The 12,884-nt window shown below is 36.8% G+C and overlaps 1 protein-coding gene and 1 pseudogene across 9 annotated transcripts in view; both read right to left on the bottom strand.

Annotated features, from left to right (window-relative positions):
• Window positions 1–12,884, bottom strand: part of LOC133518959 (myosin-IIIb-like) — a 53,507-nt gene that overhangs the window by 19,065 nt on the left and 21,558 nt on the right. For all 9 annotated transcript variants that reach the window (XM_061852766.1, XM_061852761.1, XM_061852763.1 and 6 more), the window contains exon 2: window positions 1,836–2,020. In XM_061852766.1, the coding sequence (XP_061708750.1) occupies window positions 1,836–2,000 (165 nt within the window). In that variant the 5' untranslated portion in view covers window positions 2,001–2,020. The remainder of the gene's footprint in view (window positions 1–1,835; window positions 2,021–12,884) is intronic.
• LOC133518948 (uncharacterized) lies at window positions 7,580–9,580 on the bottom strand (annotated as a pseudogene).

Here is a 12,884-nt window from a genome sequence, read left to right as displayed (position 1 = left end):
TACCATAACTTATTAATCTTCAATCAACATTTGTGACTCAGTGTTTAGAACATCTCTATTGGTAATTTATGCGTGTGGTTGCGGGTCAAGTTCGATGTCATTTATTCGAAAATCTCGCTAGTATTTATAATAATAATAATAAAAATTCAGCCTATATACGTCCCACTGCTGGGCACAGGCCTCCTCTCATGTACGAGAGGGAGTATTTATAAACATCGATAAAAAGATGAATTTTAATGGAAAGTGCGTTTCAATATTTAACCTTCGATAAATAAATAAATAATAATAAATATTATAGGACATGGTTACACAAATTGACTAAGTCCCACAGTAAGCTCAATAAGACTTGTGTTGAGGGTACTTAGACAACGATATAATAATATATAATATATAAATATTTATAAATACTTAAATACATAGAAAACACCCATGACTCAGGAACAAATATCCATGCTCATCACACGAATAAATGCCCTTACCAGGATTTGAACCCGGGACCATCGGCTTCATAGGCAGGGTCACTACCCACTAGGCCAGACCGGTCGTCACATTATTTTGTTAAACTGTGAATATTATTTCGTAACACTTGAAATCAGATTAATTATGCTGCGAGTGAAATACATCGCCGACTCAAAATTGGAGCTCGCCGTTCCGTTACAACTGCTCATTTAGAGTCACTTTTATTGGCTATTTATTTTAACTAATAAAGATAAAACGGTCACAGCTACCTACCTTATTAAAAACAGGAATTTGTTTGTATAATAGTAGGGACATGGTTTTAAAAAGGCCAGATGGTCTCTGTAGTTCATGTTAATAAAATTATGTTAAATAATTTAGTAGGTATTACTGGCTCAAATGATCACCTATAAGGTATATTCATTTCGTGAATTAGGTATAACTAATATGGAAGTACTAAAAGTATAGAATTACAAGTATGCATTTCAGACTTCTTTTTAGCATATGTACGTCGTTTCATCGGTTAATGAAGTTAACAAGTTTTGCAATCATTAGCGACCTAATTTACAACACCCGTATAAGTGCGTGGGTGTCCATTCACCTCTCGTGATAGGTTCTTCTTAAGTAACGGGTAGACATACAAGTACATGCTCTTTATTTTGGTTTTATGTCGTAGCTATACAACGTGCTCACGAGGAACCCGAAAGATTTTAACAGTGTATTCCTGATCATATACAAAAACTAAAATGTCCCATAAACATTTATGGAATTTGTCTAGTTTCAGAGTTAATACCGATAAAATAACCTTTTTTTTATTGTTATTTAGTGCAAAACGCCTTTTTGGTGGCGATGTTGCCACTATGGGGCCTAGTCTACTCATATATTTATTGAAAAATATCAAAAAGGAAAATGTAACACCTTGCAAACCCTAGGTTTTACGAAAAAGTACCTATTCATTTTAAGTAATAGTTTTACCAGTAAAATGTACTTTTTTGTACAAATACATTCAAAGAATCAAAAAATAGAGTCCAGCCATACATACTACTAGCTGAAGTGAGGTAAACACACCTTGACGGCGACTCGCCTCCCGCTCTTCTTGTTGCGAGCGCAGTAGACCTCGCTGTAGGTGCCCTCGCCGACGAGCTCCTGCAGCGTGAAGCAGACGCGCGGGTCGGCTGGCGGTCCAGCCCTACATACTACTAGCTGAAGTGAGGCAAACATACCTTGACGGCGACTCGCCTCCCGCTGTTCTTGTCGCGAGCGCAGTAGACTTCGCCGTAGGTGCTCGCACCGATGTGCTCCTGTAGCTTGATGCGGTCGCGCGGGTCGGCCGCATGGGCCAACCCCACATACTACTAGCTGAAGTGAGATAAACATACCTTGACGGCGACTCGCCTCCCGCTCTTCTTGTCGCGAGCGCAGTAGACCTCGCCGTAGGTGCCCTCGCCGATGAGCTCCTGCAGCGTGAAGCGGTCGCGCGGGTCGGCCGCGCGGTCCAGCTCCACGTGCTGCGAGAGCCCGCGGTACGCCATATCGCTGCGCATCGCGGCTCACATTGACATTTCTGAAACAATATATCTTTACTCCTTAGTTATTAATAAAATTGGAGTACACTGCACTATACTTTTTATTTCTAGTGTAATGCTTCTAAAAACATGTAATTGCTCAATTTTTTAGGCCTAATTCGTTTAACCTATAGGCAGGATTATTTTCTCAATAGTGCTTATTAGTTTTGGGAGGTATTTCCGATCGAGTCGATAAAAGTAGCTACTGGGTGCTTAGCCAAAATGCCAATCATTTGCTTCGTAGCAAACGATACGGTAATGTCTCTCTATCACTCTTCCATATGAGTGTGACAGATAGACATAAGCGTTTAGTTCGCTATGGCACAAACGATTGGCATCTTGGCTGGACCCCCTGTACTTAGCTCGCAGACCGTTTAATTACTGGAAAACAAGCACATAGATACGTGCCTGAGCTCTGACAATTTAATTGAAATAACTTTTCATTAGAACGGGGTGCAATGAAATTACCAATAGCTTCAGTACGTAATATTGCTTAGTAGAAAATGATCGTTGTTACCGTTCGCTAACAACATAGCATTTTATTAATAGGTGCATTAATTAACAGTCGCAATGCACTTCGACGAAGTAAAAAATACTGCAAGTGGCACGTGAATCCGCTCAAACGTCCGGTAAAAACGAGGCTATTCGGTTACCGTAAAAGACCGATTTGCCAAGTTTGATAGTTAATTTTGTATACTCGTTACCATTATGTGAAAGTGCACGAAAGCAAATTCGGTGACCATGCCAGGGCAAACGGGAAAGGCAACTTTGATTCGTCGTAAAATGAGATTTGAGAAACCGTTATGACGATTATGACCGTACAAACGAATATACTTGCCCACTTTGAAAAATATAAAAAAATTAGACTGACAATAAAACGAAAGTTTTTTTATATTAGGTACCCTTAGGTATGTTTTTTTTTCAAGATATTCGCAAACATAAAAAGAGTATCATAATTGTCATTACTCATTATCATGTACCGAGATACATATAGTCTGTTTAGCCATTTCCCTCAGTAGAAAAACCGGCCAAGAGCATGTCGGGCCACGCTTAGTGTAGGGTTACTCTTCCGTCACAATAAGCTAAACTGGAGCTTAAAGTATAGTAAATTGTTAACCAAGGGATGAAACGGTACCTTTCACGCGAGTTAAACAAATAGGCAAAGGGTCTAGCAGGCTAAGCGAACAAGAAGTGCCCCCAACGACGGATTTTGTCGATATTTCTGGTAGTGTACTGTGAGGTCCTAAGGACCCTCCATGCTTAACATCAGGCCTCGATTCTCTTTTGTTTGCGAGTTATTCAGGATAACGTAAAATAATTAGGGTATCATTGAAAGTGTCATATTTTATAAACGATTCAAGTTAGGTGAACCAAACAAAACTATATTTGATAACAATAAAAAAACTACAAAATGCATATTTTTTACCAGCATCCTGTCCTTAAACTTCATTGCAAAAAATAAAAATATTTTTTTCCTTCCAATTTTTTTTTTTACTTTTCGCGGAGGTACACCTCCAAAAAAAATATGCATGAGTAGCCACTAATTCCCACTACATACACATATAAAAATATTTGCACAAATGTTCGTGCTTCATGTCAAAAAAAAAACGATTCTCCAATAAGTAGTCACTGGCATTATATGTACAGATAGAAGTACCGGTATCAGCGTAATTCGTCCCATTCGTTTTTCGTTCATTTCTTATGTCCGTCTCATTCTGTGTTCGTCACTCATTCTTTATTCGTCTCGATCACTATACGTCCCTATCGTCTTAAGTCCAATTATGTAACCTGTCTCTTTCTTAATAAGTCTTTTTCGTTTTTCGTCACGGTCTTCCTATGACTCATTCTTAATTATTCCCTTTCGATTTTGGTCTCATTTTGGAGGTGTACCTCCGCGAAAAGTAAAAAAAAAATTGGAAAGAAAAAAATATTTTTATTTTTTGCAATGAAGTTTAAGGACAGGATGCTGGTAAAAAATATGCATTTTGTAGTTTTTTTTATTGTTATCAAATATAATTTTGTTTGGTTCACCTAACTTGAATCGTTTATAAAATATGACACTTTCAATGATACCCTAATTATTTTACGTTATCCTGAATAACTCGCAAACAAAAGAGAATCGAGGTCTGATGTTAAGCATGGAGGGTCCTTAGGACCTAACAGTACACTACCAGAAATATCGACAAAATCCGTCGTTGGGGGCACTTCTTGTTCGCTTAGCCTGCTAGACCCTTTGCTTAATCAGTACCTAATTAAAGTAAGTCTTTTTACTATGAAGGGGAAACTTTTTGCGATAACTCAAAAACAGCTCAACTGATCATGTCCGCTATAGTTTTCATTTAATGTCTTTCTTAAGCTCTACTTCCACGATTTCTTTTATATTTTTTTGAACATATGGTTCAAAAGTTAGAGGGGGGGGACACATTTTTTTTTTCTTTCGGAGCGATTCTCTCCGAATATATTCACTTTATCAAAAAATGTTTGTTGAAGACCCTTTTTAGTTTTGAAAGACCTTTCCAACGATATCCCACACTGTAGAATTGAAGCAAAAAAAAATCACCCCCACTTTATGTGTAGGGGAGGTACCCTAAAAAAATTAATTTTTTAGATTTTATTGTACGACTGTCGGCTTCATTGATTTATATATCCATGCCGAATTTCAGCTTTCTAGCACTAACGACCACAGAGCAAAGCCTCGGACAGACAGACAAACAGACAGACAGACAGACAGACAGACGGACATGGCGAAACTATAAGGGTTCCTAGTTGACTACGGAACCCTAAAAAGCGGAAAATTTAAAAAATGTAGAGGCGAAGGGTTATCGTTCCATAGAAAATTTGAATTTCGTGCCTTTTTCTACTAAGTTGTTTGACCGGCTATAAGTAAATAGATCTACAAATTGGTGATTGCTTGAAAATGATGAACAGGTCGTGTCATTTCCGTGATATTTACGGAAATATTACTATAAAATGGATGTGTAGTGTGTAGCACTTACTTACACACGCAATTATACCGATTAGCTATTAAGATCACCTGTTGCCTGTTGTCTATGTCTACTTTTTGTTGGTATTTGAGTTGTATTGTACCTATACAAACTCAGTAGGTAAACTATTTGAGATTTATTTAATACATACATAAATTCAACTAATTGACCGAGAGAAATCAAAAGTCTCCGTTTTAGCTTAAGCAAAAATGCTTTCGTATGTCGGGCTACTCACCTCTATAGGTCGCATTTCTCAACTGATTCTCGTGAAATTCAGTGAGCAGGTTCGCTAGCTCCATATTTTTTATCATTGAAAATGATGAAAATTAACACAAAGGACTTTACGCACCATTAGGGTGCATGGCGGTTAAGATTATTCTGAGTCTGCTATGATAATGTTAATGACTCAACGAACGAATTATTTTGAAATTTTTCAAGCTTGTCGCTCACAGATCTACTCGGCCCGTTTCGAAAATTGAAATACGATAACGATAAGTTCTGGTTTAGATAAGTTCTCATTTGGATATCGTTTGTATGTCGTATAATTGACAGAAGCAGCTCGATTCGGGCAACCAATGTCATTTTGACGTTAGAAATATCGTAGATAGATTTCATTGGGATCACAGCGGAATCGAAATAAACGTCAATTTTGACATGTCACATGTTGTAGTTATCGGTCTTTTAAAAATCTTTCCAAGATCTTAAACGTTCGAATCGGGCCGACTAGCGAATGTATTGCCAATCAATAAGTTAGTTTACCAAGAAAGTACCGTTTGTCAAACGCGCCAGGCCCGACAGCAAAACGTCCCTACGAGGTGCTGACACCAATACTTGTTGCTTCACTGGCGAAGTGGCGATCATACGCCGACCAAATACTGCTTGCTCCACACATGGCGCTGCTCGTTTCGGACGTAAAAGGAGATTTGAATTATTTATTATAGTGCAATGAACGCTCGATACGTTTATGAAAGTGTAAACAACAAAAAACGGTTATCCGCTGACAAGTAAGTAGGGTAACTACTAATATTATTAAATTCATAAAGGAGTGGAATATTCATGAAATAATACTATAATATAAGTTTGCTGTGAGTTTATATATTGTCGGTATGTAAAACAGAGTAAGAGGGAGGAGATTAAAATAAACGTATTTTTAGCATTAGAAAGACTACATGATCTTGAAGTGTCTTTTTACTGAAAAGCATTAAAAAATAGTAAATATTATATATGGAACCAAAAGAACGTAAATAATAATTGTTATTTCCGTACATATTTGCTGTGAATTATTTTTCAAACTTTAACACACCTAAGCTAAGGTTGTCGGAAGAGATCGCTCTTTAGCGATAAGACTTTATTTGTTATCTGCCTCTATCACTAATCAATTGTTTTTATTTAAGCTGTATCTTTTACTGAGGTGTGCCAATAAAAAGTATTAGATCTATCTATCTATTTAGATGTCGTAATACTAAAATTTTCGCTCTTATAGCATATAAAAACAATACGAGTACTTCATTATATAATCCAATTACAGGAATGTACCGCCAGTATAATGATTGAATAGTCGGTGTTCATTGCGGTAGGGACATTAATATTTTTAACCCCCACTACTAGGTTTAAAAAATGCTTGGCTGTCATCCTCTTTTCCCTTCTCTCACTGACCGATGACATCTTCTTTGACGTGTTACGTTTGTCTTATTTGTGAAGTTGAATCTTAATAATGTATAGTTTATTACTCTCTTATATTGTTGTCTAATATGTTTATTTTCTAATATTAATAAATGTTGTATTGTGTTTTAAATTAATTTGTAACATTTACGCTTACTAATCATGCTGGGTACACTTGTTTTGTATCTCGTGCTAGTTTTTAAGCCATAATATGCAATTGCATGTTTCTCATGATATTGTACGATATCTTTTTAGTGTACGTAATATTGTAAATAAAAAATAATATCTAAAAATTTTTTTTCAAAAAAGACACGTCAAGATCGCGTTGTTTTTCTAATGCTAAACAAACGAAGTATTAATCCATTAACTTTATAATTTACGATTTGCGTCAAATCCGGCAGTTAAAGTAATGAATAGGGAATAAACTTTTCACCTTACGCCCATAACATTAGTAAATTATTTTTGTAAGTTGCTTATGACAATCTTCCATTCTCTAATTTGAAAGGTGGGGGGTGATTTGCTAAAAATCCTGCAATAAGTATTTTATCATTTATAACAAGAAGTCATATATCAACTTTCAGACCTCTAGCATTTTGAGCCCTAAAATTTGGAGAAATCCCATACAAACTTTCATCCTCCAGTTTAAGGGGTTGGCAGGTAAAAGTTTCAATTTTTAGATTTTTTTTGTTGTTTGTGTACCAATACTATACCATATTTTAGCTTTCTAGGACTTCACAAAGTACTCTAGAATTTTGGTACGGTAGTGCTCCCACTACCTTGCTAACATATTGTTAACCAACTCGAACCTTTTTGCATCTATCTAAGATTAATTTTGTCGTGCAGTAATATTGATTTAAAGGGATTTTCTCCTGCTACACGTCATCTGTTCGTTATTTTGTTAATGTTCTTCTTCTTCTTCTTCTTCTTCAACCTAGCGTTTTCCCGGCCTAGCGCCAGGGTCCGCTCTCCTACTTAATCTTCTCCACTTTGCCCGATCTTCGGCATCCTCAGATGTGAGATTGCTCTCCACCATGTCCCCTCTCACGACCTCCAGCCAGCGCTTCTTAGGCCTACCGCGGCCGCGTGATCTAGGGCCTTGGACAGTGAGGTTGAGGCATCTATTTCCGACGTAGTCTACTGGTCTGCGGCTTATATGGCCATACCATCGGAGGCGACTTTCCTGCAGCTTATCCGCTACGTCACGAATTCCAAGGCTGCCACGAATGTGTTCGTTACGTATGCGATCTAATCGCGTAACGCCACACATCCATCGCAACATCTTCATTTCGGTGACGTGAAGCTGCTGGACATGTCTTCCGAGGACAGGCCAGGTCTCGCTACCATATAGTAGGACTGGTCGGATGATGCTCTTGTACACAAGGCCCTTTAGCTTCACCGGTATCCTAGGGTCGCAGATGACACCGGTTACTTCTCGCCATGTTGCCCAAGCAGCACTTATTCGGACTTGGACGTCGTGATCGATTTCACCAGATTCGTGCAGCACGGCACCAAGGTATTTGAATTTATTCGTTTTCACGACAAATTCGTCTCCTACCTTTATGGGGTCGGGGTCCGTGCCGCCACATGCCATGTACTCGGGTCTTCGCAACATTTAGTTTCAGACCGCCATTCTCTATCGCACCCTTCCATTTGTTCACTTTATGCTCCAGTTTCTGTTTGTCCTCATCTGTCAGTGCAATGTCATCAGTCATATTTTGTTAATGTTACCAAGTAAAATTATAAATAAAACTTAACCTAGGGTGCCGCCAGCAGCGGGACAGGGCCCAAGCTGGCGGTGGTTAGAGCCGCAGAGAGAGGAACCGGCCGGACTATCTGCACCGTATTCAAGATCACCGCCTTCTGCATCTGAACCTTGATCCAATCACCTAGCGAGAGTCTCTTAAGATGTTGGTTGAGACTCTTCGCTATAAGACCGTTCGATAAAATGACTATCGGGACAATGATCGTCGAATCAACATCCCATATAGAGGTTATCTCGTGAGCCAAGTCTAGGTTCTTCGAGTATATTTATTATAATTATTATATAATTATTACGAGTAGTTACAAAGGTACCCTTGAAACTAAATTATACTTTTTATGGCTTTGAAGCCAAAATGGCCAAAGTGGATCCCTCATAGTTTCTTTTTGTCCGTCTGTCCGTCCGTTCATCTGTCCGTCATAACAGACATTTTACTCGAAAACTATAATAAGTTATACTTTAATGCAATAAGCCGATTCTAAACCGAAAATTTTGAAATTAAGAATATATAGCACATCGTAAATTATTGGAGGTCATAAAAAAAAAACACTCTGTATAGTTTGATAAAGAATTTAATAGTGGGAAGGAAAACTAGCGATATGGCATTATGAATACAATAGTACATAAAACCCGTTGCATGCCGCCATTGCCGCCTTGCCTGCGCACGCAGCGTCAGCATAAAGTATAGCTTGTCGCACACCGGATGACTGTTTTTAGACAATGTACGTGATCAACGTCATATATGCATCCTTATAAATGTAGGTATTTACTTGCACTAAATACACAAACAAAACATTGGGTAAGCAGGACCTTGTCAGGCTTTGTGCCAATCTAATTTTGTAGAACTTAAACTTCAGGGCTAATTTAAAAAAAACCGGTCAAGTGCGAGTTCGTTTACCTAGCGCACTGAGAGTTCCGTACAAACTTTCAATTTACTCATGTAAATTATAAAATGTTTTTTTATTAATTAAAATAAAGTTATCAAGATAGAAGTCTGATTTTATTTTTCCTATAATCTTTATGATAATGTTATTATTATGTAAAAAAATTGTGGGAGAGGGGATGGTATTTTTTCACATTTTCCTTCATAAGTTTTTTTTTTCACAATGTAAAAAAAAAACCTTTTGTAATGTTAAGTTTGAGCTCTTACTTGACTGAATTTTCACCTTCCTTATATTGGGCATTTTCCATAATTAATGTAAATAAAATAAAAAAATTACACTTCCAATATGTTTGGGTTAGCGTTGTTCATTACTATTCCTAATTTCAAATCGATAGCTTAAGTACTTCTCGTGATATTTAGCAATGTGGCAGACGGACGGACGGACAGAGTCGCACCATAAGGGTTCCTTTTGTATCTTTTTCGCACGGAACCCTAAAAAGTACTAATTTTAATAATCATACATTCGCAAGTATCATGATTCGTGAAATTCATGTAAACTCGGGACTGACATCCATTTCCGGAAGTTTTCTGAAGTGTACAGAATGCAAATAAGTATGCGACTTTCGGCCCGATTCGAAGAATGAAATACGATAACGATAAATTCTGGTTTAGATAAGTTCTCATTTAGATATCGTTTGTATGTCGTATAATTGACAGAAGCAGCTCGATTCGGGCAACCAATCTCACTTTGACGTTAGAAATAACGTAGATAGATCTTATTGGGATCACAGCGGAATAAACGTCAATTTTGACATATCGATTAGTTATCGATCTTTTAAAGATCTTTCCAAGATCTTAAACGTTTATTTACATTTTGCGTTGTATTTTCTGCGGATTGTAGGATTTCTAGGTACAATAGTTACCTACTTACCGTAACTGATTTTATTGAATACATTTTATACGAAGAAATCTGTAATTTGATTACTGTTTTTATTTTATTTATAGTACTTACGTTTTATGCCAAAACCAGTTTGTATAATATGTAATTAAAATCTTATCTTATTAAGAACTATTCAAATTTAATTTACAGTTAAAACAAGTTTTGTACAGATATAGTGGTCAGTTGCTAATAAGATGATGAATAATTAATTCAGTACCTGGGCGACCGAGCTTTCCTCGGTTATAACAACTATTTATTGTAATATGGTGGTGTATAGGTGATAATCTTAACTACATTTTTTTACTAAATTAAACTTGTCTAAAACAATAAAAAATAAAAAATTATATATAAACTTGAACATATAAAAAAAAACAAAAGTTAGTCACCGAGCGAGATTCGAACCCGTAACACTCGTTAAGCAGTCCGCGTCTTAACCCGCTGGACCAGACGGACAGTGGCCGACAATACGAAATTAGCGACCATATTCTGCGTCGAAAGAAAAACGCATGAAAACTCGAAAACACGCGTTTTCCCAAACATAAGACTAATCTAGATAGATTGTATACCCCCAAAAACCCCCATATACCAAATTTCAGCGAAATCGTTAGAGCCGTTTCCGAGATCACAGAAATATATATATACAAGAATTGCTCGTTTAAAGGTATAAGATAACAGTTATAGATGATTTGTAAGATGATAACAATAATTGGACGGATTACATTCTAGATGGTAATATGCATTCAACCGTTTCTAAATACCAATCTTAAGTAGTACATATTTATATTGTTAGTAAAAGTAATCAAATGCAATATAGTCGCACTTCCAAATTTGCCAATTTGCTTTATAAAAACTGGAGCAGGCAAATATTTGCTTACTATGCCGCATAAAGGTACTTATACTTCACTAGTGTGAATGTGACAAAATATTGGTTGTTACATTTGTGTCGTAATGCCCATTCCTTTATTTACTTTTTTCACAAGTGTCCAACGGTGTCAACCTTGTCGTGCGGTGTGGCGTAACGAGAGACATGAGATTTCAATTTTACACGTATACACCTGTTCTGATCGAATATCGATTTATTAATTTTTACTAATCACATAAAAAAAATTCAGTGTCCAATGATCCAGTTAAGTGAATGAGTATTATCATTCTTGAAGAACGGAATGTCTTCTCATTTCATTTAATAATATTCACAGCTAGAAATTAGGCTCTGTTGGTATAGCTATTTTAAATTTTTACAATTACACTTATACCTTAACTGGACCTACCTTTTATAATTTATAGATCTACCTAAGGAAACCTCAGTCCAGGGTCTTGCATTCACACTGAACAAACATCATTGTGCACTTTTTCAATACATTTTGTAAAGAAAAACCGCCGAGGTTGCAGCCGCTGAGGCGTTGAACCTAATCCATCATAACACTGGATTTTTATATAAGAATAAAGTCGTACATCACTATAGGTGACCGGCATTTGTGACGTTATGGGTCTGATGATGTGACTGACGGCGGCGTCAGAAGTAATTAGTTCTCACAATGCTTTTATAATGAAGGCATTAAAATGTTTTCATGCAAAGAGGTTTTGCCGGCCGGCGGACGGACGCGGCAGAAGCGACACTTTCACTATTTGTGACTGTCACGGAGAATAACCACCAGCACCGGTGCCAGCAAACTGTCTCATTATATACCACTAGAATAGGATTTGATGTATATTGTTTTAAATAGTTAATTTACAAGTTACATTTTGTTGTAGCTGGTAACAGCAAGGAGTTTATTCCCAGTTAGTTATTACTAGGTATAATCCAATACTATTTTTAATTTTGTTAGATGTAATTTAAAGAAACGTGATAGCTCTCACACACACATTATTAAGCTAGTAAAATCGATAAACAAAACAAAGGACACTCGTACATTGGTTACGAGTTTGATGTTTTAACTACTCCTATCCATGTGACTGGTCAAGATTATTTTGTGTAATTAATTAGCAAGTCCAAACAAGAACAACTTAATATTTTAATATCTGAGTAAGTACTTTTCAGTTCCAGCCTTTTCCTTTCTATCCAAGTGAATCACGGCATCGACTACTTAACCCAAATTACCTGATTCTTCTAAATTTATTTAATAAAAAAAAACTATCGAGCGCAACAAGTCCAACAACCCATTTCCGATGACATGGAAACCTATTGTGTTAGTTCCTGTATGGTAACAATAAGATTTTATCACATTCTTAATATAATCTAGATCATTTTTAATTACCGGTATTCGCGTAAAGTCGAGGAATTCACCTAAGAATCTATTAAAATACTGCAGGACAACAAGCCATGTTCTCATAATAATGTATGCAAATGAATGACATGTTCCCAGGCTCCGCGGTTGGTATTGTTTTATTGTTTGGGTACAAATTTCCCGTATTTATCTTGGAATTAAACATTTCGGTAAACGTTTTTGTATGTTGTCTGATCGAAGTCTGGTTTGTAGGTAGGTACTTAAGTAAACACTATTGTTAAGATATCGGTATGCAGATTGTTTTTAATTGTGTCCCACGAGGTACTTGCTGGACTCTTACGAGCGTGCCACTATTGTCATTGTGCTTACGGCTAGATAAATCATCTGGTATTTATTTTCGTACAAGTTTT

Source organism: Cydia pomonella, chromosome 6, assembly GCF_033807575.1.
Source record: "Cydia pomonella isolate Wapato2018A chromosome 6, ilCydPomo1, whole genome shotgun sequence".
Taxonomy (NCBI): Eukaryota; Metazoa; Arthropoda; class Insecta; order Lepidoptera; family Tortricidae; genus Cydia; species Cydia pomonella.
This window is presented reverse-complemented; position numbering and strand designations above follow the sequence as displayed.